Source organism: Anarhichas minor, unplaced genomic scaffold (genome assembly GCF_050575085.1).
Source record: "Anarhichas minor isolate MPS153535 unplaced genomic scaffold, ASM5057508v1 ptg000025l, whole genome shotgun sequence".
In the NCBI taxonomy this organism is placed as follows: Eukaryota; Metazoa; Chordata; class Actinopteri; order Perciformes; family Anarhichadidae; genus Anarhichas; species Anarhichas minor.
In genome coordinates, this window is record NW_027466471.1 from 6,194,957 (window position 1) to 6,217,669 (window position 22,713).

General features: G+C 45.8%; 5 protein-coding genes across 6 annotated transcripts; 3 read left to right on the plus strand and 2 right to left on the minus strand.

Moving 5' to 3' along the window:
• The first annotated feature begins 283 nt into the window (after positions 1-283).
• Positions 284-2,919, plus strand: LOC142957529 (betaine--homocysteine S-methyltransferase 1-like). The gene is made up of 8 exons (XM_076099422.1): positions 284-301; positions 1,165-1,297; positions 1,393-1,505; positions 1,601-1,792; positions 1,908-2,055; positions 2,142-2,324; positions 2,406-2,634; positions 2,736-2,919. Exons 1-8 carry the CDS (start codon positions 284-286, stop codon positions 2,917-2,919), a joined length of 1,200 nt encoding a protein of 399 aa, XP_075955537.1.
• A 546-nt stretch (positions 2,920-3,465) lies between these two features.
• Positions 3,466-6,730, plus strand: LOC142957531 (betaine--homocysteine S-methyltransferase 1-like). Its single transcript, XM_076099423.1, has 8 exons — positions 3,466-3,483; positions 4,412-4,544; positions 4,722-4,834; positions 4,975-5,166; positions 5,264-5,411; positions 5,851-6,033; positions 6,212-6,440; positions 6,553-6,730. Exons 1-8 carry the CDS (start codon positions 3,466-3,468, stop codon positions 6,728-6,730), a joined length of 1,194 nt encoding a protein of 397 aa, XP_075955538.1.
• A 1,278-nt stretch (positions 6,731-8,008) lies between these two features.
• On the plus strand, positions 8,009-11,001 carry kgd4 (alpha-ketoglutarate dehydrogenase subunit 4). Of its 2 annotated transcripts, XM_076099187.1 has the most exons (6): positions 8,009-8,034; positions 8,230-8,336; positions 8,625-8,723; positions 9,674-9,737; positions 10,002-10,192; positions 10,468-11,001. In XM_076099187.1, the coding sequence occupies exons 3-6, from the start codon at positions 8,670-8,672 to the stop codon at positions 10,483-10,485; spliced, it is 327 nt and encodes a 108-aa protein (XP_075955302.1). In that variant the 5' UTR covers positions 8,009-8,034; positions 8,230-8,336; positions 8,625-8,669; the 3' UTR covers positions 10,486-11,001. The 2 variants fall into 2 exon arrangements, with proteins under 2 accessions (XP_075955302.1, XP_075955301.1); XM_076099186.1 differs by lacking the exon at positions 8,009-8,034 and having other exon boundaries at positions 8,064-8,336.
• Positions 11,002-11,088: 87 nt separating this feature from the next.
• On the minus strand, positions 11,089-13,784 carry pdxp (pyridoxal (pyridoxine, vitamin B6) phosphatase). Its single transcript, XM_076099185.1, has 2 exons — positions 12,993-13,784; positions 11,089-12,094 (listed from the first exon to the last, which is right to left on the minus strand). The coding sequence occupies exons 1-2, from the start codon at positions 13,588-13,590 to the stop codon at positions 11,748-11,750; spliced, it is 945 nt and encodes a 314-aa protein (XP_075955300.1). The 5' UTR covers positions 13,591-13,784; the 3' UTR covers positions 11,089-11,747.
• Positions 13,785-18,087: 4,303 nt separating this feature from the next.
• Positions 18,088-22,674, minus strand: LOC142957680 (UDP-glucuronosyltransferase 3A1-like). The gene is given in 12 exon segments (XM_076099630.1): positions 18,088-18,556; positions 18,645-18,864; positions 19,175-19,260; positions 19,398-19,543; positions 19,673-19,881; positions 20,206-20,370; positions 20,573-20,736; positions 20,986-21,106; positions 21,268-21,369; positions 21,790-21,880; positions 21,883-21,898; positions 22,667-22,674. Coding segments are annotated over 12 exon segments (1,596 nt in total). The 3' UTR covers positions 18,088-18,288.
• Between the last annotated feature and the right edge of the window lie 39 nt (positions 22,675-22,713).

Here is a 22,713-nt window from a genome sequence, read left to right on the forward strand (position 1 = left end):
CAGGCACATAGCTCTTTCTGAAACAGAAGTACAGTATGTCCCTGTCTCAGCTGAACCACCTGCTGCCCGTACCTTCATCATTGATCTGTGAGCCAGACTGTGTTGCACAATGTCCAAACAGAGATGTGGTAATTATACATGAATTTGGCAATGAAATTAAATCCTCCCATATTCACCCAGCAGTATAAAGTTGGTGAGGGCCGACTCTCTGCACTCGTTGGGCAAAAAAAGGGGTTCGCTGTTACCAAGTGCTTAGTGCTTCAACTGAAACCGGGAAGAAGAGATGGCACCTGTCAAGAAGGTATATAAAGCTCTATGCAGACGATACTGCATTTATATTACTGCCTTCTTATTCTGCAGAGATTCTGTTGATGCAAAACTGTGGCATGTAATTACTGTGGGTTGTAGTTGTACTCTTGGTCCATGGGCCGTGCTGTCTTGTTGTCAGGTTGTCAGGTTGTATGTGCGAGCGTGCATGTGGTTTGTGAAACAACCAGACTAAAGCAGTCACTGCTGGAGCATCTCAGGGGGATAACTGCTTTTATCTCTGCACCTTTGTACGGGTATCAGAACATTTTCCTTGCACACATTTGTCATGAATTTTCTGCAAACTGCAACACATCTCTCGTTGTCAAATGCTCTTGTATTGTGTTTAAATCACTAACATGTTGTCTGTCTGGTCTCTCTTCCCTGTTGTATTTGTAGAGATATTAAAGGGACAGTTCGTCACAAAATTGAAAAATACACATGTTCCCTCTTACCTGTAGAGCTATTTATAAATCTAGATTGTTTAAATGTGAGTTGCATAGTTTTGGAAGATATCGGCTATAGTGATGTCTAACTTCTCCCCAATATAATGGGACTACATGGCTCAAAGTGCAAAATAAATACATTTACTTCAGTCAACAGCAATTTCTATCTCCAGAAGTCATGCTCAAGATAGTCCACAGACCTTGTAGGAACTATTTACTTCCAACCATACATTTCACCTACATGTAACAGCTCAAAACTGTGGGTCTGTGGATTATCTTGAGTAACCGGGTCAGGATTTTGCAATGTTTTTGGAACTGTCCCTTTAGGTAACCTACAAAATATCAAAAGTTGATAAGCCATTCAGCATGGAGCTTAAGTGATGTGTTGGCTTAAATCTCTCTGCTCCCAAAGGGTATCATTGAGCGGCTCAATGCTGGGGAGGTGGTGATCGGCGACGGAGGCTTCGTGTTCGCTCTGGAGAAGAGAGGCTACGTGAAGGCCGGGCCCTGGACCCCCGAGGCTACCGTCACACACCCTGAGGCTGGTACGACAGACACAAACACTCACACGCTGTGTCTAAAACCACATGGAGGGAAGGTACACAAACCTAAAAGCTTCAAACATGTGTGTTTCCATTAGTGCGGCAGCTGCACAGGGAGTTCTTGAGGGCCGGGGCCAATGTCATGCAGACCTTCACGTTCTACGCCAGCGACGACAAACTGGAGAACAGGGGTCAGAACTTGAAAATCACTGTGAGTGGCCAACTATATCAGCCAACATTTACAACAAATACCGCTTTATCCCGTACTGATTGTGGCCTTCTCCATCAACTGTGATGTTCTCTCAGGGGGCCAAAATCAACGAGGCAGCCTGTGACCTGGCAAGGGAAGTAGCCAGTGAAGGAGACGCCCTGGTTGCCGGTGGAGTGTGTCAGACTCCATCCTACCTGAGCTGCAAGAGTGAGACAGACGTGAAGGCCATCTTCAAGAAACAGCTGGACGTGTTCATGAAGAAGAACGTGGACTTCCTGATTGCTGAGGTAGATCCACTTCTCGTTTCCAAGTCTTGTCGTTGTTGGAGCGACTTCAATCTAAAATAGGATTAGTGGAGCGAGTGAGCGCTCAGTGGTGACTGTGTTGTTTCTCTCACTGCAGTACTTCGAGCATGTCGAGGAGGCCGTGTGGGCAGTGGAGGTGCTGAAGACCAGCGGGAAGCCCGTGGCTGCCTCCATGTGCATCGGACCGGAGGGAGACATGCACGGCGTCTTACCCGGAGAGTGTGCCGTCAGGCTGGTGAAGGCCGGTACGATATTACCCACATGTTTCTTTACTTGAGAGTCAGCTGTGTTATCTGATACGGCAATAAAAAAAATTCCCTCTGTTCTCCAGGTGCCCAGATTGTGGGAGTCAACTGCCACTTTGACCCCATGACCTCTGTGAAAGCTGTGACGATGATGAAGGAGGGAGTGGAGAAGGCCCGGCTGAAGTCTCACTACATGGTGCAGCCCCTGGCATTCCACACCCCCGACTGCAACTGTCAGGGATTCATCGATCTGCCAGAATTCCCCTTCGGTAATATAATTTGCTCGGACATTTGAAAAAAAACAGTTGTGTATTCAGCTTCTTACATTTGTCTCCTTTTTTCTTCCTCAGCCCTGGAGCCCAGGATCCTGACCCGCTGGGACATGCACGAGTACGCCAGAGAGGCCTACAAGGCTGGCATCCGCTTCATCGGTGGCTGCTGTGGGTTTGAGCCCTACCACATCAGGGCCATAGCAGAGGAGCTGGCCCCTGAGAGAGGGATCGTGGCCCCCGGCTCAGAGAAGCATGGAATGTGGGGTGCTGGTCTGGAGATGCACACCAAACCCTGGGTCCGAGCCAGGTAAACCAGCCAAAATACTCAAAATACTGAAATGCACATGTGTTAAAGAATAGTATATTACTCGGTACATCTTGTTTAACTTGTGTCTCCGCCCCCTCTAGGTCCCGTCGGGACTACTGGGAGCATCTCGCTCCCGCATCCGGTCGTCCCAAGTGCCCGTCCATGTCCACGCCAGAGAGCTGGGGCGTGACCAAGGGCCACGCTGACCTGCTGCAGCACAAAGAGGCCACCAGCAGCCAGGAAATGAAGCACTTGCTGGAGATGCAGAAGAAGGCCAAGGCATGAGGACGGCGGGAAGAAGACTTTCCGAGTTCAGTCTGAAGATGAAAAAGCACTTGTAACAGCGATGCTCCACTTGTGGAGTATTACTCTGTAAACCCCAAACAATAAACCTCAGTGTGTCACCTAATTTCATGTCTACGTGTTGTCAGTGTGGAATGAGTGCTATTGGAGTGCCACAACAAAATATAACCATGAATACGTCACACATTTCACATATGCACCGATTTAGAAGGGACTCAAGCCTTGTTGGTAACTGCCCACTATTGAGTTGGACTCGTCTATTCAGGGGTCCAAAAAAACAGAAACCAGACAAACAGACCAAACAGCCATATTTAACTGGGACACTCACAATACTCTCATTCAGTTAAAAGAGGGGAGGGGACCGCGTAAACATTGCAGTTGTGTAATTTGCCCGCTGCCAATCAGAGCAGCTCCCATTTGGACCCCTCCCCTGCTTCAGACAGATTTATAGTGGCCTCCTGCTCCTCTCTAATGTCGCTTCAGCCTCTCAAAGTCTGAGCAGTCAGGAGTCCACACAGCTGCAGGATTATGGCACCAGCAAAGAAGGTATGTGTGAACTTTTGTCTAAAGGCTGTTTATGCTTTCAGGATGTGGATGTATGTAAGAAGTTATAGAAAGTGACATAATTATTAAAACTCTTCTCGATGCCTCTTTTTCTCTCTTGAGTTGGAACCAACTAAACTGACAAGTTTTTTTTCCTTTCAGCTCATGATATAGATGGTGATCATGATAATCTCTAAGAGTGACGTGAGGTATTTCTTCTTGAAATTAGTGAAGGAGTTTCTCTTAATTGCTGTTTTATTATTGTAGAAATTCCAGAATTTGTCATGTTTTATGAAAGGGCAAATACATATAAAAACAAATACAAACAAATAATATAACAGACAAATCTGACTCTCGGTGTGGTTTGACCCGATGGGGATCTGGTGAGCGTTCATGACATGAGCACACACCAGGTGGGGCTTTACTTGGATTTAAATAATTGAATCTATCAATAAAAAATAAAAAAAACTATAAACAATCTAGTGGCAGGGCAGTGACTTCAAGCTCACCACAGTGACTGCTATTATTCAGACTGAGTGTGGATGCAAATACATTTTGCAGACCCCGGTCTCAAGTGTACTAAAGACCAAGAAAGTGAAAAGAGTTTGTTCACTTTCACTTAATTTCACTTTGAGAGTCAAGCATGTGGCATTCAAAAGGTTCAGGTCTATCAGTCAATGGGAGCCGTGCAGCTGCTCTCTGAAATGACATGTGCTGCTTTCTTGATGACTCTCAAGGTCACTGAGAGGGGGGGGGGGGATGGGGGGGATGCTGCCCAGGGACTATACTACAAAGTGGTGTGCCGGTGTCAGCTGCTGTCAAGTTGAACATAAACCTACAGACTCTTTGGCCTCAGTGGCTCATCTCCAGCCTGACTGACAGTCACATTCAATCCACATCATTCTGAGCTCACACTGATCCGTCACCACAGGGAATTTTGGAGCGTCTCGACGCTGGAGAGGTCGTGATCGGCGATGGAGGCTTCGTGTTCGCCCTGGAGAAGAGGGGCTACGTGAAGGCCGGTCCCTGGACGCCTGAAGCTGCCGCAGAGCACCCTGAAGCAGGTGAGAACGAGCTGTTGTACCAATTTCAATACTCTGTTTGGACTCTAAATGGCTGCTTCATTATCCTCTGCATTGGTTCCCTGCAAATTACCTTTGCTTGTGCGTCATGTGTCACACTTTAGATGGATTTGCTTGTATGTTTGCTTCATCGTGCGTTGGTTCATTTGATGATTTCAGTGCGACAGCTGCACAGGGAGTTCCTGAGGGCCGGGGCCAATGTCATGCAGACATTCACCTTCTACGCCAGCGATGACAAACTGGAGAACAGGGGCAACAAGGTCACCTACACCGTAAGTCCAATTGGCCATCGCGACACTTTCATAAGAATAAGCAGAACATTCCACAGGTGGCTGGTTGTCCGTGCGCTGAAAACTGGCACAAACGATTCTCAGCTTAGTTTCGCCCATAATTTGTTTTTTTTGACCCGCAGGGAGCTCAGATCAATGAGGCCGCCTGCGATTTGGCCCGTGAGGTCGCCGACGAGGGCGACGCCCTGGTGGCCGGTGGAGTGTGTCAGACTCCGTCTTACCTGAGCTGCAAGAGTGAGACAGAAGTGAAGGCCATCTTGAAGAAACAGCTGGACGTGTTCATGAAGAAGAACGTGGACTTCCTGATTGCTGAGGTAGAGATTAAGAAAGATAAAAACATCACTTAATCATAACTGAATTTATCCCTCATTTTCTTTTTCCGTGGATGTTCATAATGTCTCTGTCCTGCAGTACTTTGAGCATGTCGAGGAGGCCGTGTGGGCCGTGGAGGTGCTGAAGGCGACAGGGAAGCCTGTGGCTGCTTCCATGTGCATCGGACCGGAGGGAGACATGCACGGCGTCTCACCTGCAGAGTGTGCCGTCAGGCTGGTCAAAGCCGGTGGGTACAGTGTTCTTTAATACACCCATGAGCACAACCTGTAGTTGGATGCCAAAAGCAAATGTAACTTTAAAATGGTTCACATGAACTCATCTTCTCCTCACATGAGCTCTCTGTAGTGTGACTAGTCCGTATTTCCTGAGGTGGCAAGGGCAAGATTTCTAACCGGTAGACACGAGATAAGACAATCTGTTCGTGGTCTACTGGTATTAAGAATGAATAACTGGGACCAGCCTACGTGCCAAAACATTTCTGTGCGTCGTCCAGTCGCCAGCACAGAAATGTTGACCATCTAAAAGGGAATCAGCCAAATTTGAGATTTGAGAGATTTTACCCAAACCATAAATCCTTAAACCACAGTTGGTTCTGTCTCTTCCACCTGTTTTTTCTTCCTCTTATCAGTAACAGCCAGCTCACGCCAATGCATGTTCCCCTGTAGGTGCCCAGATTGTTGGCGTCAACTGCCACTTTGACCCCATGACCTGTGTGCAAGCTGTCAAGATGATGAAGGAGGGAGTGGAGAAGGCCGGGCTGAAGGCTCACTATATGGTGCAGCCCCTGGCATACCACACCCCCGACTGCAACTGTCAGGGATTCATCGACCTGCCAGAATTCCCCTTCGGTAATCAAACACCGCGCTGCATTTTCTTTCAAACATATAACATTACACCTTAAAAATAAGTGCTTTCTCAGTGTGCGTGCGCATACGCCCTCCGGCTGGTGCACTGCATCCCACTGCTGCAAGGTAACCCAAAAGCAACTACGGTTATGGGGTCTAATGTGTATAAATCCCCTGTCAGGTCTGGAGCCCAGGATCCTGTCCCGCTGGGACATGCACAAGTACGCCAGAGAGGCCTTCAACGCTGGCATCCACTTCATCGGCGGCTGCTGTGGATTTGAGCCCTACCACATCAGGGCTGTTGCAGAGGAGCTGGCCCCCGAGAGGGGTTTCCTCCCAGTCGCGTCAGAGAAGCACGGCAACTGGGGTGCTGGTCTAGAGATGCACACCAAGCCCTGGGTCAGAGCCAGGTCAGAGGAGACTTTTGTTACTGAATACCATAAATATGGCACCCTAAAGTGTGAAAAATCAGCTCTTCGAGACCAGTGAGTACTAACTTGTGTGACTCTTTGTCTCTTCTAGAGCCCGCCGTGACTACTGGGAGAACCTGAAGCCGGCATCTGGTCGACCCCTGTGTCCCTCCATGTCTGCCCCCGACAGCTGGGGCGTCACCAAGGGCCACAATGATCTCATGCAGCAGAAAGAGGCCACCTCTCAGGACCAACTCACGCAGCTGTTCGACAGGTCAAAGAGCCACTGAGTCTCCGTCACACAGCCGGCAAGCAGGCCTGGGTCAGACAGCCGTGGCGCGCAGCTACTGACGCAGCACATATAGTAGCATGCACTATATCTGTAAACTGTGCTGCTGTTGGTTGTAAGAAAGAATGCGCAGCCACAGGGGTGTTGTCAAGTTAGGAGTCGGCCCATGTTTAGATCGGGACCTTTTTGTTTTCCATGACTCTGGACCAGTTTGTTTAATAAAAGAAGATCTAATAAAATGTGAATTGGCCACTCGACTGTTGAGATGTAGTTTCTTGCTGTGGATGGGTGGATGGATGTTTATCAGTTCCATCATCTGTAGATATGTGATGATCATGACACCATGCACACAAACATTTATAACAAATATACTTAAACCATGTCGAAATGGTTCACGTGGAATTTCAGCAAAAGGCTTTAGAGAATCCTGCAATGAATGAGGGATCCAGTAGATGGCGGTGTTGTGATATCATGTTGTGATATCATGGCCCACATGAAACTGACCGCACTTACAAAGAGCCTTATAAGAGAGATACGCCACTAGTTAGCAGTAGTGGTAACAAGCTGAGAATGTGTTCATTTCTTGTAAAAGTTATCGCTTATTATTTCAAAGGTTATGATCATTTTAGGTTCACAAGTCAATCTTACAAGACTTTATGTACAGTATTAACTGCTGAATGGTTTTATCATTTGTATTACATTATTAAAGATAGATGAATGAATTCTAAATTATAATTTTACACATGAGAATACTCAGAAAAAAGTTGCTAACAAGTGATTTATGTCATCAGCGTCATTTAATTTTGAGTTTATGTTACATAAACATGGAGTTATAAGAGATTCACATTAACCAGGCAGGGAGGGCTCCAATGAAAAATGATATTGAGTTACATTATGGAGATTTAGGATGCAGCATTTTGATCCATGAAGGGGACAAATACTGAAGAAATCCAACCTCCGCTGCTTTGATTTTGACCATTCCAGTTATTTTTAAAAAACAGTCTCTTTGTAACTCTTTAACATTATAGAGGGACAAGATGCCAAGCTATATTTGGTTATACTATCTATTATTTGTGCTGTAATCATAGAGTGGGATGATGTTACGTCTACCTCCATTCAATTATATGTCATTACTATGTATTTGCAAAGCAGCTTGAGAGATTCGTGCTTGTGCTTGACTGTAAATTTTCTGCTGGTGACACATCTTCCATTATAAACGATCTCTGCTACTTTCCTCGTCGTTGATTGGACAAGCCTTCCTTGACCTTTTTTTTTTTATCAAGACGGAGTGGAGTCAGAGATAGGGTACGATATTTGTCTTTGCCCTAGCACAGTAGTCTTGTATTGACATTTTAGGTATCACACAGACAATAGTATTGCCCTTTTAGTAGGTTAATGGGGAATAAAAGTCTTTAAAGCCTCATTTGACCTCGACTGGTTGTGCTTTACAGCGGATTAAGGTATTTTATTGGTCTATTTTTGTATGTCCCTTTTTGACAGGAGGCTAACTCACAACCCGGAATGATAAGGCTGCAGTATGGCCTGAGGATTTGACCTCGCAGGACAACCGCTGGGACAACATATCTGACGGCCGCTTCGCCAGAGAGGTAAAGACATGACTAGACGTAAGGTGACGTTAGCCTATAGAATTAAAGACTCAAAACTCAGCCATGTTATTAACATTCTAGCCTTAGACGATTCATATTATTGCTATATCACCTAAAGATTATTGATGTTATTCATGTGACAGTTGGGCTTCAAGAGAGGCATCTTATCCCCCTCCATCCCTCCGCACCATTCCCATGAACCGCATCCTCTGGAGCACTCTGCGTGTTATGGTATAGATTTAACAGTTTACAATAACAGCACCGCCATCTTGTGGTGTCTTTCGGCAGCTGCACGGAGCGTCTCTATACCGGAAGTGAACCCGCGGGGTCGTCATGGGAAGCAAAGTCAGCTCCAAAATGGCAGCACCCGCCGCCCGAATTATCCAGGTAACAGCGCTCCACAATTTGAATTACGGTAGACATCGGTGTGTTGAGGTCAGATTAACGTTGGACATTAAAAACGTCGCCTTTCCGACGTTCTTTACAGTTGATAAGCTTTTTTAGCGAGGCCTTTTCTGGGTGACAAACACCGCCGTACCCTTGTTGATGTCCTTGTTTAACCGCAATATGTTGTCGTGTTGAGACAGCAGCAGCAGAACAAGTCGTTTACTGACTAATTCTACATGAACAGTCACTGACATTTTAAACGGCTGTGAGCTCAGTCTGTCATGACTGTTAGCTAGAGTCCTCTGTTCAGGAGGAAACTAGCTTAGCTTTAGAAAGCTTTGTACAGAGAAGAAGTGGCGCTAAGAAAATAACTTAAAGTTAGGACACATACTTATTGTCTGTTAACTTATTACGTCGCTCAGTGAATGTTGTCATTTTCGGTTCTCTCGCTCATTGACAAAGATACTGTATCCCAGCAAATATCAAAAACAATGTTTAGCGTTATGTGGATTACAACTGCATCCAATCATTTTACATTTTCTTTTTTGGTTAGTTGATGTATTGTTTAGTCTGAAAATAGTTTTAAAAGAATGCCTCACGTTTGCTTAGTTTTGTTCGGTATAAAATTTAGTTTCTAATCAGTGATTAAAAAGAAGAAAAAAAAGGCAAAATATTGCACGTTAGAAGCTTGTACCAGGACTCTTGTTCTTGCCTTATGACTTTAACTGTTCATCTCAGTCTGTCACTTGTTTTTTGTCACTCTGATCATTAGTTGCAGCAATAGTATGAAGCAAAGTTGCTGTTATCTGAGACACTTTGTGCGAGTGTCCTGTCACAGTCTCAGGCTGCGGTCATCACTTCAATCACACAACAAACCTTGTGCTTGTGCTTTTTATCATTCAATTGTTAAATCCACACAGCTGTCTGATGTAATGTGTGTCTGTTTGCAGGCAGTTCGGCCTCACGCTCCTCTGATCAAGTTCCCCCAAAGACTAGACATCGCACGGCCCAATGGTGAGCATGAAGAGAGTGAATGAGGGTTTGATAGTCACTTGATGACCTACATGAACCCACCCTAAAAACAGCTCATGGTGATGTCACTGATACGTAACCTTTTGTTGTTTCATGGTGTAAATGATAAACATTTAGCGAGGATTGAATGAATGTTACTCTAGAAAATAAGCATTTCCTCATCGATGATTCCTGCTCGGTGCTCCGTGAGTTGCCTTTTTATCATCAGTGACCTTTTTCTTCCTTTCTTCTTCTTTCCTTTCCTAGCCCAAGAGGCTTTGAAAACATTAGCGGTTAACTTCTCCCCACACAGCACCGTGACGCCGCCTCTGTCATCACGACCTCACGTACCTCTGACCCCAATTTCTGGCACGCCAGATTCGCTGGCCTCTATTCAGCTGCTACCTGCAAGGTACCGCAGGAGACCGATGGCGGCAGAGGAAATGGACTACATCCAGGTGAGGGCCCCTCTAGACTTCAGGTATCAGTCAGAACATAACCTTTGTCCTAGACTCAAGATAAACCTGCGTTGTACTCTTTGGACTTTAAACTCCTGTAGATTTTAACAGTTGAAATGTGAAGAAAGACATCTTGTAACTAGTTGCAAAAAGCTGAAGGTGTAAACCTAAATAAAGTTTTATCCACAGTGTGAATATTAAGGAGCCTTTGTCACGTTTCTTGTTCGTACATAATGTTTTTTTACCGATCAGTATTCTATCTTCTTTCTTCACAGCGTGGTGGACCAGAATGACACGAAGCGACTCGATCACTGCAACCAAAGTCCTTACGTGTGTGACAGTCTGTCTTTAACTATTCGTCAGCTCAACCTATTGCCACATGAGACGTGATGTAGAATAAAGTCAGTTAAAATGTACATATGCTGATTTATTGATTTTGAAGATGTTAAATCCTTACTGTATTTTAAGTTCATACTAAAGGGACATCCTCAGTTTCACACGCAGCAAAGCTACAACTATCCCCAACAGCTTTCCTGATTTTGGTAAACCTTGGTTGACATTACAGCTCAACTCAACATTTTTAATCTTATATATTATACATATAATTTTAGTGCTGCACTTGCAATGCCCCCACGCTTAAATGAAAGCACAAAGCTCTGCTACATAGAAGACAACAATGGGACGGTGCATTTCCCTACAATACACTTAACTGATGTTTGTTCGGAGGGATGCTGGATATGGAGTTGCAGTAGTAGTGAGTGGAATGGTGAGTTCATGTGAAATGATTAAAAGAACATATTGTATTTTGATTGTGGCGTTCTTATCGTGCTTGATGTAGACAACCACAGAAGAAGAGGACAATATGGTCTTCCAACAGATGAGCGACATGTTTAGGGTTCATTTTCAGGGGTTTTATTGCCGTTACCGTCGCTGGCATGCTCTATATGGCAAACATTAACAACATCGACATTTCACAACAGTGCAGTATGACCTGTGGGGTTTTTCTTTTCTAACTATGAGATCCGGTAAGCCGTTTAGCACTCCGATGAATACTGACACAAGCGGCACAGACGTGACGGAGAGGCGAGCGTACGCTTCACCTGTCTGACTGGCAGATTATCATTTCAAGTCTCTCACAGTTTTATTATCTCTCGCCATGGATTAAACACACATGAGAAACACAATTCTGCCTCAGTAAGTACATGTCTGCCTTTTGGCAAAAAAAAGATGAATGCCATTATAGAACAATTCATGGCTTTACAAAAATACCGACCGGTGAACTCTATGGAGAAGAAAGTGCAGTATATTCATAGATTAATATTAACACCTACAGCAACTGCCAAGTCACAAATGGGCACAACACGAGAAGAAACACTGAGGTATGCACTGGATTACTCTTGATTAATTTTTGGGGGGGGAGAATATTCTGTCCTATGCGTGTCTTGGTCATAAACAGCGCCCTTGTTGGTGAGGAATGTTTCTGGTTATTGATCATTGTGGATAGGTATGTTGGAAATGCAGTAGAAGCAATGGATGCCAGGCGATGGGACTCCCGTCAATTGCTCTGTTCCTCCTGTTCCTCAAAAGCCGACAGGAAGTCGGCGATGGAGTCCACCACGTAGTCGGGCACCAAGCGGTGTTTGTCGGTCAGCTCGCTGTCCTTGTACTCCTGGGCCTCCTCGAGCTGAGACACGCCGGTGAGGGTGAGCATGGTGTCGAAGCCGCAGTTGGACCCGAACAGCATGTCCACCTCCAGCCGGTCCCCGATCATCAGGCACTGGGCGGGGTCCACCCCCCGGAACTGGCTGGAGATGCACTCGAACATGAAGCGGCTGGGCTTGCCGATCACGGTGGCCTTGCGGCCTGAGGACACCTCCAGGGCTGCAGTGAGGGACCCAGAACCTTCCGGGGGGGGGGTAAAGATGATACAAAAAGGTAAGAGCAGAGTGAATCACTTCCTCTCCTCCAACCCGGGTAAAATTGAGATATTTCTGTATTATGCATTAATATATCAGTTCACGATGCACTACCTTGTTGCATATTTATGCCTCAATAAATGAGTGTTCAATCAAGCCGACACAGACCTGAGGCCAGGTGGTATTTCAGAATGGGAGTACCGGACACTGACTTGGGTTCTAGACCGTAATAACGCTGCTCTGTGAACGGTGGGGCCCAGAAGAATGGCTCAATTCAGCCATGGTTAATCCACCGCAGTGTATGATTGTATTCTAGACAACATAAAATGTTTACCGCAGCTAGAATGAGCAGGTTAACATTACGTTCTATTGTTTGGTTCCTGCTGGAGATGAACAGAGGCTGAATCCTCTACAAACCTTCATGTCACAGCAGATTCACGCAAACACTCTCCAATGGGAAACAGGATTAAAACTGGAGAGTTATTATTATTATTATTGGGGGAACTATTTTCTGTCTATGCACTTCAGATAATTAGTAACTGGAAAATATAAAACCAAAATATGTATTTCCTTAACTTTCATATTGATACTGACTTCAGTGCCCCCCCATTAAACATTACTGGGGGCGCCCCTGCATCACACTTCCTCCAGGCTCCAGCTCGAGCTGACCTCTCGGGCTCCTTGGGCCTGTGCCCGGTCAGTGATCTATACATGGTTGGCACACACACACACACACACACACACACACACACACACACACACACACACACACACACACACACACACACACACACACACACACACACACACACACACACACACACAAAAAAAAAACACTGGAGGGGGCCGAGCTTCAACAGACACAGCCTCATCACCACCATTACCTGGCAGTATCCTTCCACCCGACAAAGGGTGCCAGGGGTCGTTGTCGGTGGCCAGGAACAGACAGTCAGGGTCCCGCAGGTAGCACGAGGCTTTGGCCAGTTTGAGAAAAGTCAGTTTGTCGTCGTGTCCCACCAGCACCGCCTTGACGTCCGGAGCCAGGGCGCAGTCGTAGATGGTGGCGCCCGGTTCGTCCGCCTCCTCCACGCAGGGGATGCCCGCCTCCTCCAGCTCTCTGCGCATTCCGTCGCAGCCCATGACGAACACCTGGCCGCGGACCTTAACGACGTCCCGCAGGTAGAGAGCCGAGCAGTACGACGAGCTGAAGATCTGCTCCAGCATCACGTCGGTGAAGCCCAGCCGGTAGAACTTGTGCACGTAATTCTCCCGGGGCCTGGTGCAGTTGTTGGTGACGAACACGACGTTTTTCCCGTGCCGTATCAGCGAGCTCACCACCTTCGCCGCGCCCGTTATCGCCGTCTCCCCGTGCCATATGACCCCGTCGCAGTCGAAGAGAATGAAGTCCTTCGCCTCGAGCAGTTTCCGAATCTGCGGACCTCGAATCTTCTGGCAGCCTTTGAAGCCAAAGGCGCCTGCCATTCCGGCGTTTTCCTGGGTTTCCTCCGTGTTTCACCTGCTAGTGGTCCCCCATGTCGACGGCTGGTGCATAATGTGCTAACGACCGCGGATAGAATGGTACGAAAACAGACGAATGGTCAATCAAATCACATTGCAGAGTCCTTGGTGCGGTTACATACACGGGCAGCAGGCTACATAAACATTGACGTTAAACCACGCCCACGGTGTCCACACTGACCAATCAAACGGCAGCACTTTAACCAATCAGGCGCGTGTGTGTCACAAGCCTTTTATAAGCAACATCCACTAAAAATTACATTGCGCCCTCTTGGCAACTGATGGACGCTTATGTGGCATTTTATTTTATGTTTTTTGAATGTACATAAACGCTACATAACTACGCCTAATATAAATATATAGTTGTAGAAGATGTACTCAGATCCTTTACTTGAATAAAATTATCAATGTGCCTTCTATACTAAAACTACTCTATTATAAATACTATTCATTCAATTTTAATATTTTGGCCACCCAATCTATATAAATGAGAATAGACTAATAAACACCTCTTGATAAAATGCGATACAATTACATCCTCCAAAAGGATTGTACAGTTGAATCAGAGCATCATAACCTGGCGGTAGGATTTAGTGCAGAGCTGTTGTGTTAGACTTGAGAAACCTGCAGCTGTGTGTATGTTTTTGTAAAATATTTATCTGCAAAGAAGCCAAGTACAGCGAGAAACAAATATTTACAGTGATACTTTGGTAGTAATGTACCAGATCCTGAAAGCTGTAACTTTAATGAGAGTATTTAAATAAATATCCTTACTTTTCTACAGCTGAGTATTTCTAGAATCGGCCTTAATTCTGGTCCAGGAAGCCATGATTTATGAGGCACAAGTCTCACTCTCAATGAAGTCTTTTTCTCAGGTCACTAGATGGGGCTCTAACCCACAAACAACACAGATGTGAACTCCAACACACACAGAACAGAGTACACTCATGCAGCCAAACCCCTATAGCCTCCTCTGTCTTACTGAGCCAACAGGAAAGGTTTATATAGAAGCCTCCATCCATCCATCCATTTTCCACCGCTTATCCGGGGTCGGGTCGCGGTGGCAGCAGGGCAAGCAGGCCGACCCAGACCTCCCTCTCACCGGCAACATGTTCCAGCTCATTCTGGGGGATCCCGAGGCGTTCCCAGGCCAGCTGGGAGATGTAATCTCTCCAGCGTGTTCTGGGTCTTCCCCGGGGTCTCTTCCCAGTTGGACGTGCCTGGAAAACCTCCAGTGGGAGGCGTCCAGGAGGCATCCTAATTAGATGCCCGAACCACCTCAGCTGACTCCTTTCGACGCGAAGGAGTAGCGGCTCGACTCCAAGCTCCCTCCTGATGACCGAGCTCCTTACCCTATCTCTAAGGCTAAGCCCGGCCACCCTACGGAGGAAACTCATTTCGGTCGCTTGTAGCCGCGACCTTGTCCTTTCGGTCACGACCCAGAGTTCGTGACCATAGGTGAGGGTAGGAACGTAGACCGAGTGGTAAATTGAGAGCTTTGCCTTCCGGCTCAGCTCCCTCTTCACCAAGACGGTCCGGTGCAGCGCCTGCTTTACTGCTGCAGCCGCACCGATCCGTCTGTCGATCTCCCGCTCCATCTTACCCTCACTCGTGAACAAGACCCCGAGATACTTGAACTCCTTCGCTTGAGGTAGGCACTCCGTCCCCACCTGGAGGGAGCAATCCACCGGTTTCCGGCAGAGCACCATGGCCTCAGATTTGGAGGTGCTAACTCTCATCCCCGCCGCTTCACACTCGGCTGCAAACCGTCCCAGTGAATGCTGGAGGTCACGATCCGAGGAGGCTAACAGGACCACATCATCTGCAAATAGCAGAGAGGCGATCCCGAGACCCCCGAAACTGACGTTCTCCGCCCCCAGGCTGCGCCTAGATATCCTGTCCATGAAAATCACGAACAGGACCGGTGACAAAGGGCAGCCCTGGCGGAGGCCAACACCCACCGGGAACGTGTCTGACTTATTGCCGAGAATGCGGACACAGCTCCTACTGCAGTCGTACAGAGACGTACAGAGATATAGAAGCCTATCAAACTTATTTCTTATTCCCTCTTTGAACTTACTGGACAATGTTGTGATGAGCCGTTTGACAAGTGTGCAGCTGTGTATCCACTTCTAATGCCAGCTACAGGTTTGTTTGAACATCCTCTTCCCCCACGTTTGTACAAAATTCACATCAGAGCCCCGGCTTCAAAAAAGCTTGTTAAACTAATCACGTTTTAAGGGTGTCAATATCTAACTAAGGCAAGAATCAAACAAAAGATCCACACACTGTATTATTAAAGGCCATGAGTAATTTAACTGTGCGCCGTTTTGATCTAACAGAGATCTTCGTCAGGTATTATCAAACCACCAACACAAGGCAGAACCAGCAATATAAAGACACAAACACACTCATCATGATGTGATTGTGATCGGCATGATTATGAGACAATCTGCTCTCGAGTTGGCAAAATCAGAGCAGAGCTGAACGACGCGGTCTGGTGCTCCCACATGGGGGGGGGGGGGCAGAGCACACCTCTGTGAAGAACAAAAGACTGAGATCAATATTAGACAAGCATATGTTAAATATAATCATATCAAAAATGTAGTCAAATGTACAGCATTAATCCCATTTATCATCCAGAAAAAAACGTTAACAAGTAGAAAATAGCAATATATTATTTGCTCTTCTAGACACATAATATATTAATAATTTCTTAATTTCTTCTTTTAAATTGACCTTGATGTTTCGAGTTCCTTTTCTATTAGAGGCGTGCTCTGCCCCTCATGTGAGAGCACCAGACGGTGTCGTTCAGCTCTGCTCTGATTGGGCCGACTTGAGAGCAGATTGATTCTGAATCGTGCCGATCACGATCACCTGAGTGATGAATGTGTTTGTGGCCGAATCAGATCACTGTGCAAAATCAAAATGTCGCCCAATCAAAACGTGTAGGGAGCTTTTAATTCACTTCTGCTCGATTCAAGGACACAACCTTTGCACCAACATCCCCTTTCTGCAGCTTACATGGCTCTGTGATGCGATTATAATGACGGTATTTTAATTTCTTATCTTATTATGCTTTTCACTGCAGGATACCTGAAGCAAACCTGTTTTGAACTCATGGTTGCAAATAAAATAAAATAAAATAAAATAAAATAAAATAAATGATTCAAATTCGAGCCAAACATGTGTTGCAAAATTATAAATTAAATGCAGTTAAGGTATTAAAATGACTAAAAGTGACACAGCCTATCACTTTTTGTCCCATTGTCTGTTTTATTCAGTGGTATTCGGACCATTATTTCCTCTAACTCTTTTTTTTGTCTCTTATTCTTTCTGTTTCTTCTCTGCTCTATGACTTTCCTGTGTTTCATTTTGCATCATTGTGTTCTTCTTCTGCTTCATTAAAGTTTCCTTTTATTCGCCTCTGTTGTCTTTTTTTTTTTTTTCTTTCTTTCTTTCTTTCTTTCTTTCTTTCTTTCTTTCTTTCTTTCTCCCAGTGGTCCTGTCCCGTCATGCTTTGGCTGCTTTGCCCCGTCTGTTTTGGATTGCGTGCGAGACAGAGGAAGACTCACTGGCACAAATGAAAATGCAGGGAAAGGAATGAAAGAATGGACAGCTGAATGGGCAGAGAACAAGCCGTCCTAATTGGTCATTATTTCCTTGCTAATCTATATTTTCCTCCCTGCTAACCCCCAACACAGATGTGAGGAGTGGGAGGGAGGACAGAATGGCTTGGGTGGGGTGGGGGTGGGGGTCCTTCAAGGCCTGGTCTGCTCTCAACTGTGGCTTGAGCGCTGACCGTGAAACATCGTTGTTCGCTTTTGTGTCTTGTTTAGAAACGGGGAAGCAGACTCAGTGGAAACCATGAGAGGAGGGTGTGGGGGTCAGAGTTGAGACTTGCAGGTGGTTAATAATTGAAGAGCCAGCAGAGCATAGCGCCGCCCCCAAACACACACATGCACGCACGCACACAAACTCTTGCAGGTAGAGCGTATTTATGAGAATTACAATATATTCTATGACTATGACCCAAACCTTGTCTACATCCAAACTAGACAAACAAAGCAGCACACAATAACGTTCACTCATCTACCCTAACGTGGCTCGTGACAACACAAAAGCATTGCTTAGTTAGGGTGTATGTGCGTGTTTGCGTGCGTACTGTCAACCACCGCTGCTTGCAGCACGGCCAGGTCAAAGCGGCACAGAGGTGTTAGGACAATGTGGCGCTGCAGTACAAATGAGACGTCTGGTAGACACGATGGCGCTGGGAGGGGAGAGGTCAGGGCACTTGGTGTTCGGGCTTTTCCACTGAAGTGAAACTGGGAAATACAGTTAGTGAAAATCTTTGCAGTGTACAAAAAAAAAATGCTGAAAATGAAAAGCAAAGTTGAGCAACAGTGTCAATGGGATCAAAAAGGCAACTTGTGTTGAAACCACATTTAAACTTTTGGTAATTGTCTTGTTTATTTAAAGGTGAATTGTATGAAACAGTTACAACAAGCATTGCTTATTCATTGAACATCTGCACTATTTTAGGGTAGCGAGAATTCTTTCTTTTGTTTTTTTGAAGTTCCCATATCGGTACAGTATTCAAGTCGAAGATAAACGAGTAACACAGAACGGAGGTTTACATCTGAAATGCTTAGTACAGCACTGCTATTGAATCTTTTTGTGTTTGTCCCTGCTGTTCTTGTTCTTACAGCAAGTCAAGCAGAGAACTACGGGTCCAAGAAGCCCCAGGGAGAGAAGAAGCACCAAGTCCAACAGGTATCTCTGGTACCACGGCTGCGTCAGTGAAGCCGGCCTTAAATGAGCTCCACCTCCACTGTGCAGGATGTGCTCCACCCACTGGGTAAGTCGAAGGGCTGGGGGGACAGGATGGGACTTGTGGATCCTGCTAAGGGACAAAGCTGAAGACTTGAACCTAGAAACGGAGACACAGTTGGGAGAAGAGGAGGGCGGTCACGGACGTCTCTGTGCTCTACTGGCATCACAAATGTCCGTCCACCTACCTGACGTCCTGCATGAGTGTTTGAATGGTGGAGCTGAGCAGTTCCCTGGTGATGTGTGTGGGGTTGATGGTGAGGCCAAGTCCCTTTGTTTCAGCCCTCACCACATTGTCAAACTGGTCCCCAAACAGAGGGATTCCCAGCACAGGAACGGCATGGTACACTGCCTGGAACAGGCTGTTTTGTCCACCGTGGGTGATGAAGACACGTGCTTTTTTGTGGCCTGCGGTAAACAGGAAATAGAGAAAAAACGAAATCACTGAGTGTTTGGAGGTAGTACAGACTGATAAATACACTGGAGTCTTGTGGTATTTCTTTATATATGAAGAGGATAAGAGGGGAGAATGGAGCTGCAGTGCAGCAGTGACCCAGCCTCTGTCTGCTACAGTCTTGGCCCAGTGTCTTCATTATTTTTAGACAATTCCCACAATTCCTGTAACACCTGTAATGGCCTTTTGACAGCCACCATTCACTGTAAACCGCCTTTATGTTTGTGCCAAAGGGTTCGGATAAGAGAGGCAGACAGTTCCTACCCAGCAGGTCATTGAGAGGCAGCCAGTCCACTAGCCTAAGATTGGGAGGTCTTTCCAGGTGAGACGGCCATCGCTCTGGGTCATACCTGCAGGCAAAACACTGCGGGCTTAGGAACATCCTGACATTTCATGTGAGTTTTTTCCCCTTCTATGTATTTTCAAAAATCGAGATCTGTGACAAACCATGCTAACAGTGCCTGTATGAATTGTGCCATGCGTTTACCTCCAGATCACCCCCTGAGGGATCCTAGAGAAGCCAGCCACCAGCTCCACAAGCAGAGCGTCCACAGAGACCGAAGAGACCATCGACCCCAGAGTCACGACAATGAAACCCGCCTCTCCGAATTTGGAGATCCACAACTCAAGATCCTGGGCAATAGAGGAAATACGCAAAAAGGGGACACTTGCGAGGTTGAGTGCGGCAGGATGAGTGAGACATGGTTGCATAGTTTGAAAAGCTCCCGGATGTGTTCGCATAGGTGTATCAAGAGAAGAGACCTGCTCCGGAGGCTTCGCTGGTTTATTCAGCAGACCTCCCACCAGCACAGTGTAGGGCATGAGAGGCTGGGGGAACTCCAGGGAGAAGTCGGTGTTGAAGGCCCACAGTTCAGCTCCTTGATGCAGCTCCTCCAGACCTCCAGGGGGCGAGCCTGACTCGAGGTGGTGCTCGGCTACTTCCCTAAAAGTCGACCATACAAGTCCCTGGACTTCGATACGAGACACATTTAAAAAGTTACAAAAATTATTGAATGTCACTCAGATTGAATTATTATAGGTAATTTCTTGTCAGTGGGTATTAGCTAAACCACTTACTGGCTAGTTGCAGACATTCTTTCTGGAACATATTGTTCCAGATAGATTAGGCATGTTACAAATGAGAGGAGAATGAGGTATGAGAAGAAATAGAGTGCTCCTTTGGAATAATAACATGTCTAGGGGGGCTTTTACATTGTACACTGAAGATGTTATTAAGTAAGCCAGATAATACCCCTTGACAATATGTGATCTCCTATGTACCTATGTATTCTTACCTATGGGAGCCAAGAGAGAATAAAAGAGGTTCTTTGCTCGACCCAAAAGGTTCATTTGGTCAGACAGCTGGGAGCTGGAGACTGGGATGTAGGAGACTGGGCTGGGGAGAGCGACAGACAGAGGACCGTTCAGAGTGCCAGGATAGAAAGCTATGTAGTGGATACCTGGAGGAAATCAAGAGTAGAGGGAATGGAACTGATGTAGCCAGATTTAAATGAATAAAACTCTATAAATCTGAATTAGCACATTTAAAAACAACTGGAAATACTAAAGTGCAAAGGTACTGATGGGTAATATACAAAGTTAGAAATTTAAAGGATGATGGTAATTATGACAAAAACCAAAGTGATAAGACAGCCGGTGTACCGAGTTTGCGTGCCAGGATGAAGGAGCAGGGGTTGAACGCATCAAGGATGGCGACGTCGTAGCGCTCCCTCTGGAGGAAAGTTATTATCTCTTTGTCCCCTAGCAGCCTGTCACACTGATAGGACAGGTGCCCCATGAAGTTTAGGAAGTTATTTAAGTTGTCCCTGAGAGAAAGAGAAAGGAAGGGAAAATGAGAAAGACAAACTGAGAGGCAAAGGGGAGTGTGATGCAAATATTTTCAACTATTTCAACTACAGAAGCTTAAAAGAGAGACAAATTGGGCATCATATTAGGATAAATTAAAGCGCCACAAAATGCTGACGGTCAATCAGACTCCAGACCGAGAACGAGATCAAAAGAGCGCGTTTCTCCCAACATGATTCAATCGATGTAACCGAGTCTGCCCATTATACCTTCCCAGCAAAAACTGTGTTTGTTGCTCCAGGAACCAGCCGTTGTACTCTTTGATGTATTTCTCTCCTAAGGACCAGGTGCTCCTCTGGTAACTGTCTGCACGGCCTGCATAGGAAAATCCTGGGAGAATTCAACCGCAATCTGAAGTCATTTACATGCAGATTAAAGTGACTGCATCAGAGAAAAGATGAGAAAGAAAGTTTCTTTTCTGTATCTGTATGTTTGTGTGTGTGTGTGTGTGTGTGTGTGTGTGTGTGTGTGTGTGTGTGTGTACAGTTTACCTGTAATAACAGGGTTTCCCAGTTGCATGAGCATGCGGACCTCATGGCCGTGCTGGTGCAGGTTATGAGAAATTTCATCTAATAACAAGTAGTGGCTTCCTCCTGGAGGGGAGAAGAAAAGACAAAACTAAATGACTGTGCTGTCGCTATGCTGTCTGAACACATTGCTTATTGTTTATTTTTTTGCACAATTTAAAAAAATACACAAACATAACAGAGATAAATAATATCACAGTGCAGGAAGAGGCAGAAAGTCCTCTGAGCTTATTTGAAGCCTCCACCTATATAATATTAAAATGTCACAATATGGCTGTTTGCAACAAAACACGTGAATTTGCATTTTATAATCATACTGGAGCAAATTGAACTCTTTAAGCAACCTCTACCTTTTACTGCACTTTCCTCGCTCACCAGTCCCACAAGGAGTTATGCTCATTCTTCTCATATTTCTAAACAAATATTCACAATGAATGTTTCTATTATTATTAGTAAAGGTCATTTCAACACTTTTCTGCTACTCACCAATTAGACTGACAGTCAGGATCTTGGCAGACTGAAGCACTGGAAGAGCCAGAAGAGAAAACATCCAAAACACAATCCCCATGTCGTGAATAGAGTACCACACGCTGACCTGCAGCCAAAGCCCTCCGAAAATAGTCTTCCAATTCCAAAATAAACTGGAATGAAAACCTTGCTGCGTGAACTGGATTCCTTGTAAAGAGAAAGTTTGCCCTTTTAACTCACTAATACAGTGACAAAGTTGAATCCAGGGAGTAACTGGTGCTGGAGTTGTATCCAGACAAATGAAGAATATCCCACAAGATATTAGCAGGAAAGAAAACGCGGGATTACCAACGTAAAACTGAGAAAATGAAACATTCTTGATAAAATCCTCTTTTCAGTGCACCACAATCAATCCTGAAAGTCTTCTTTTTGATCTTGTGTCCGTTTGAGCCACGAAGACTCCTTCATACAGTTTGCAGTGTCATGTCGACACGGGGGGAAAAAAAACGAAATCCTTGTTCAATGTACCTAGAATGTATCCAGTATGCTTTTTCACGCCTCAAACGTAAAAGCTCCGACATTAAGGCACGGATTTATTCCTTATCATTCAGGAGGCTTTGGATGCAAAGTCTGCGAGTATGAGTCTGTCTATGTGGCACATGTGAGCAGCTCTGTTTTCTCTACAAGTCAGACACTGAGAGGTCCGAGAGCCTCGGACCTGCAGCGATCATGGAAGGGAGGGACGGAGAAAAAGGGAGGTGGGTCAGAGGGGTGGCTCCCCAAGCCCTCGTTGTATCAAATTAGAGAAATGTTAACAGGAGTAACATTCTCTCAAGGCTGCATGCACATTAACGTGACTGGTGGACAGAGAGCAGTGACTAAATAGAGTAGCTACCGGGACATATCGCTGCTGAGTGGACTGTCATAGGGTTGTGGGTGCCC

Excerpts from the sequence above, each read along its gene's own strand:
- LOC142957529 (XM_076099422.1), top strand. Across the intron at positions 1,298-1,392 it reads CGTCACACACCCTGAGGCTG|TGCGGCAGCTGCACAGGGAG; the intron begins GTACGACAGACA and ends TGTTTCCATTAG. Across the intron at positions 2,056-2,141 it reads CGTCAGGCTGGTGAAGGCCG|GTGCCCAGATTGTGGGAGTC; the intron begins GTACGATATTAC and ends TCTGTTCTCCAG.
- LOC142957531 (XM_076099423.1), top strand. Across the intron at positions 4,545-4,721 it reads CGCAGAGCACCCTGAAGCAG|TGCGACAGCTGCACAGGGAG; the intron begins GTGAGAACGAGC and ends TGATGATTTCAG. Across the intron at positions 4,835-4,974 it reads GCAACAAGGTCACCTACACC|GGAGCTCAGATCAATGAGGC; the intron begins GTAAGTCCAATT and ends TTTGACCCGCAG.
- kgd4 (XM_076099187.1), top strand. The coding sequence starts at position 8,670 with ATGGGAAGCAAAGTCAGCTCCAAAATGGCAGCACCCGCCGCCCGAATT. Across the intron at positions 8,724-9,673 it reads CCGCCGCCCGAATTATCCAG|GCAGTTCGGCCTCACGCTCC; the intron begins GTAACAGCGCTC and ends GTCTGTTTGCAG. Across the intron at positions 9,738-10,001 it reads AGACATCGCACGGCCCAATG|CCCAAGAGGCTTTGAAAACA; the intron begins GTGAGCATGAAG and ends TTCCTTTCCTAG.
- pdxp (XM_076099185.1), bottom strand. The coding sequence starts at position 13,590 with ATGGCAGGCGCCTTTGGCTTCAAAGGCTGCCAGAAGATTCGAGGTCCG. Across the intron at positions 12,095-12,992 it reads GGGTGGAAGGATACTGCCAG|GTTCTGGGTCCCTCACTGCA; the intron begins GTAATGGTGGTG and ends CCCCCCCGGAAG.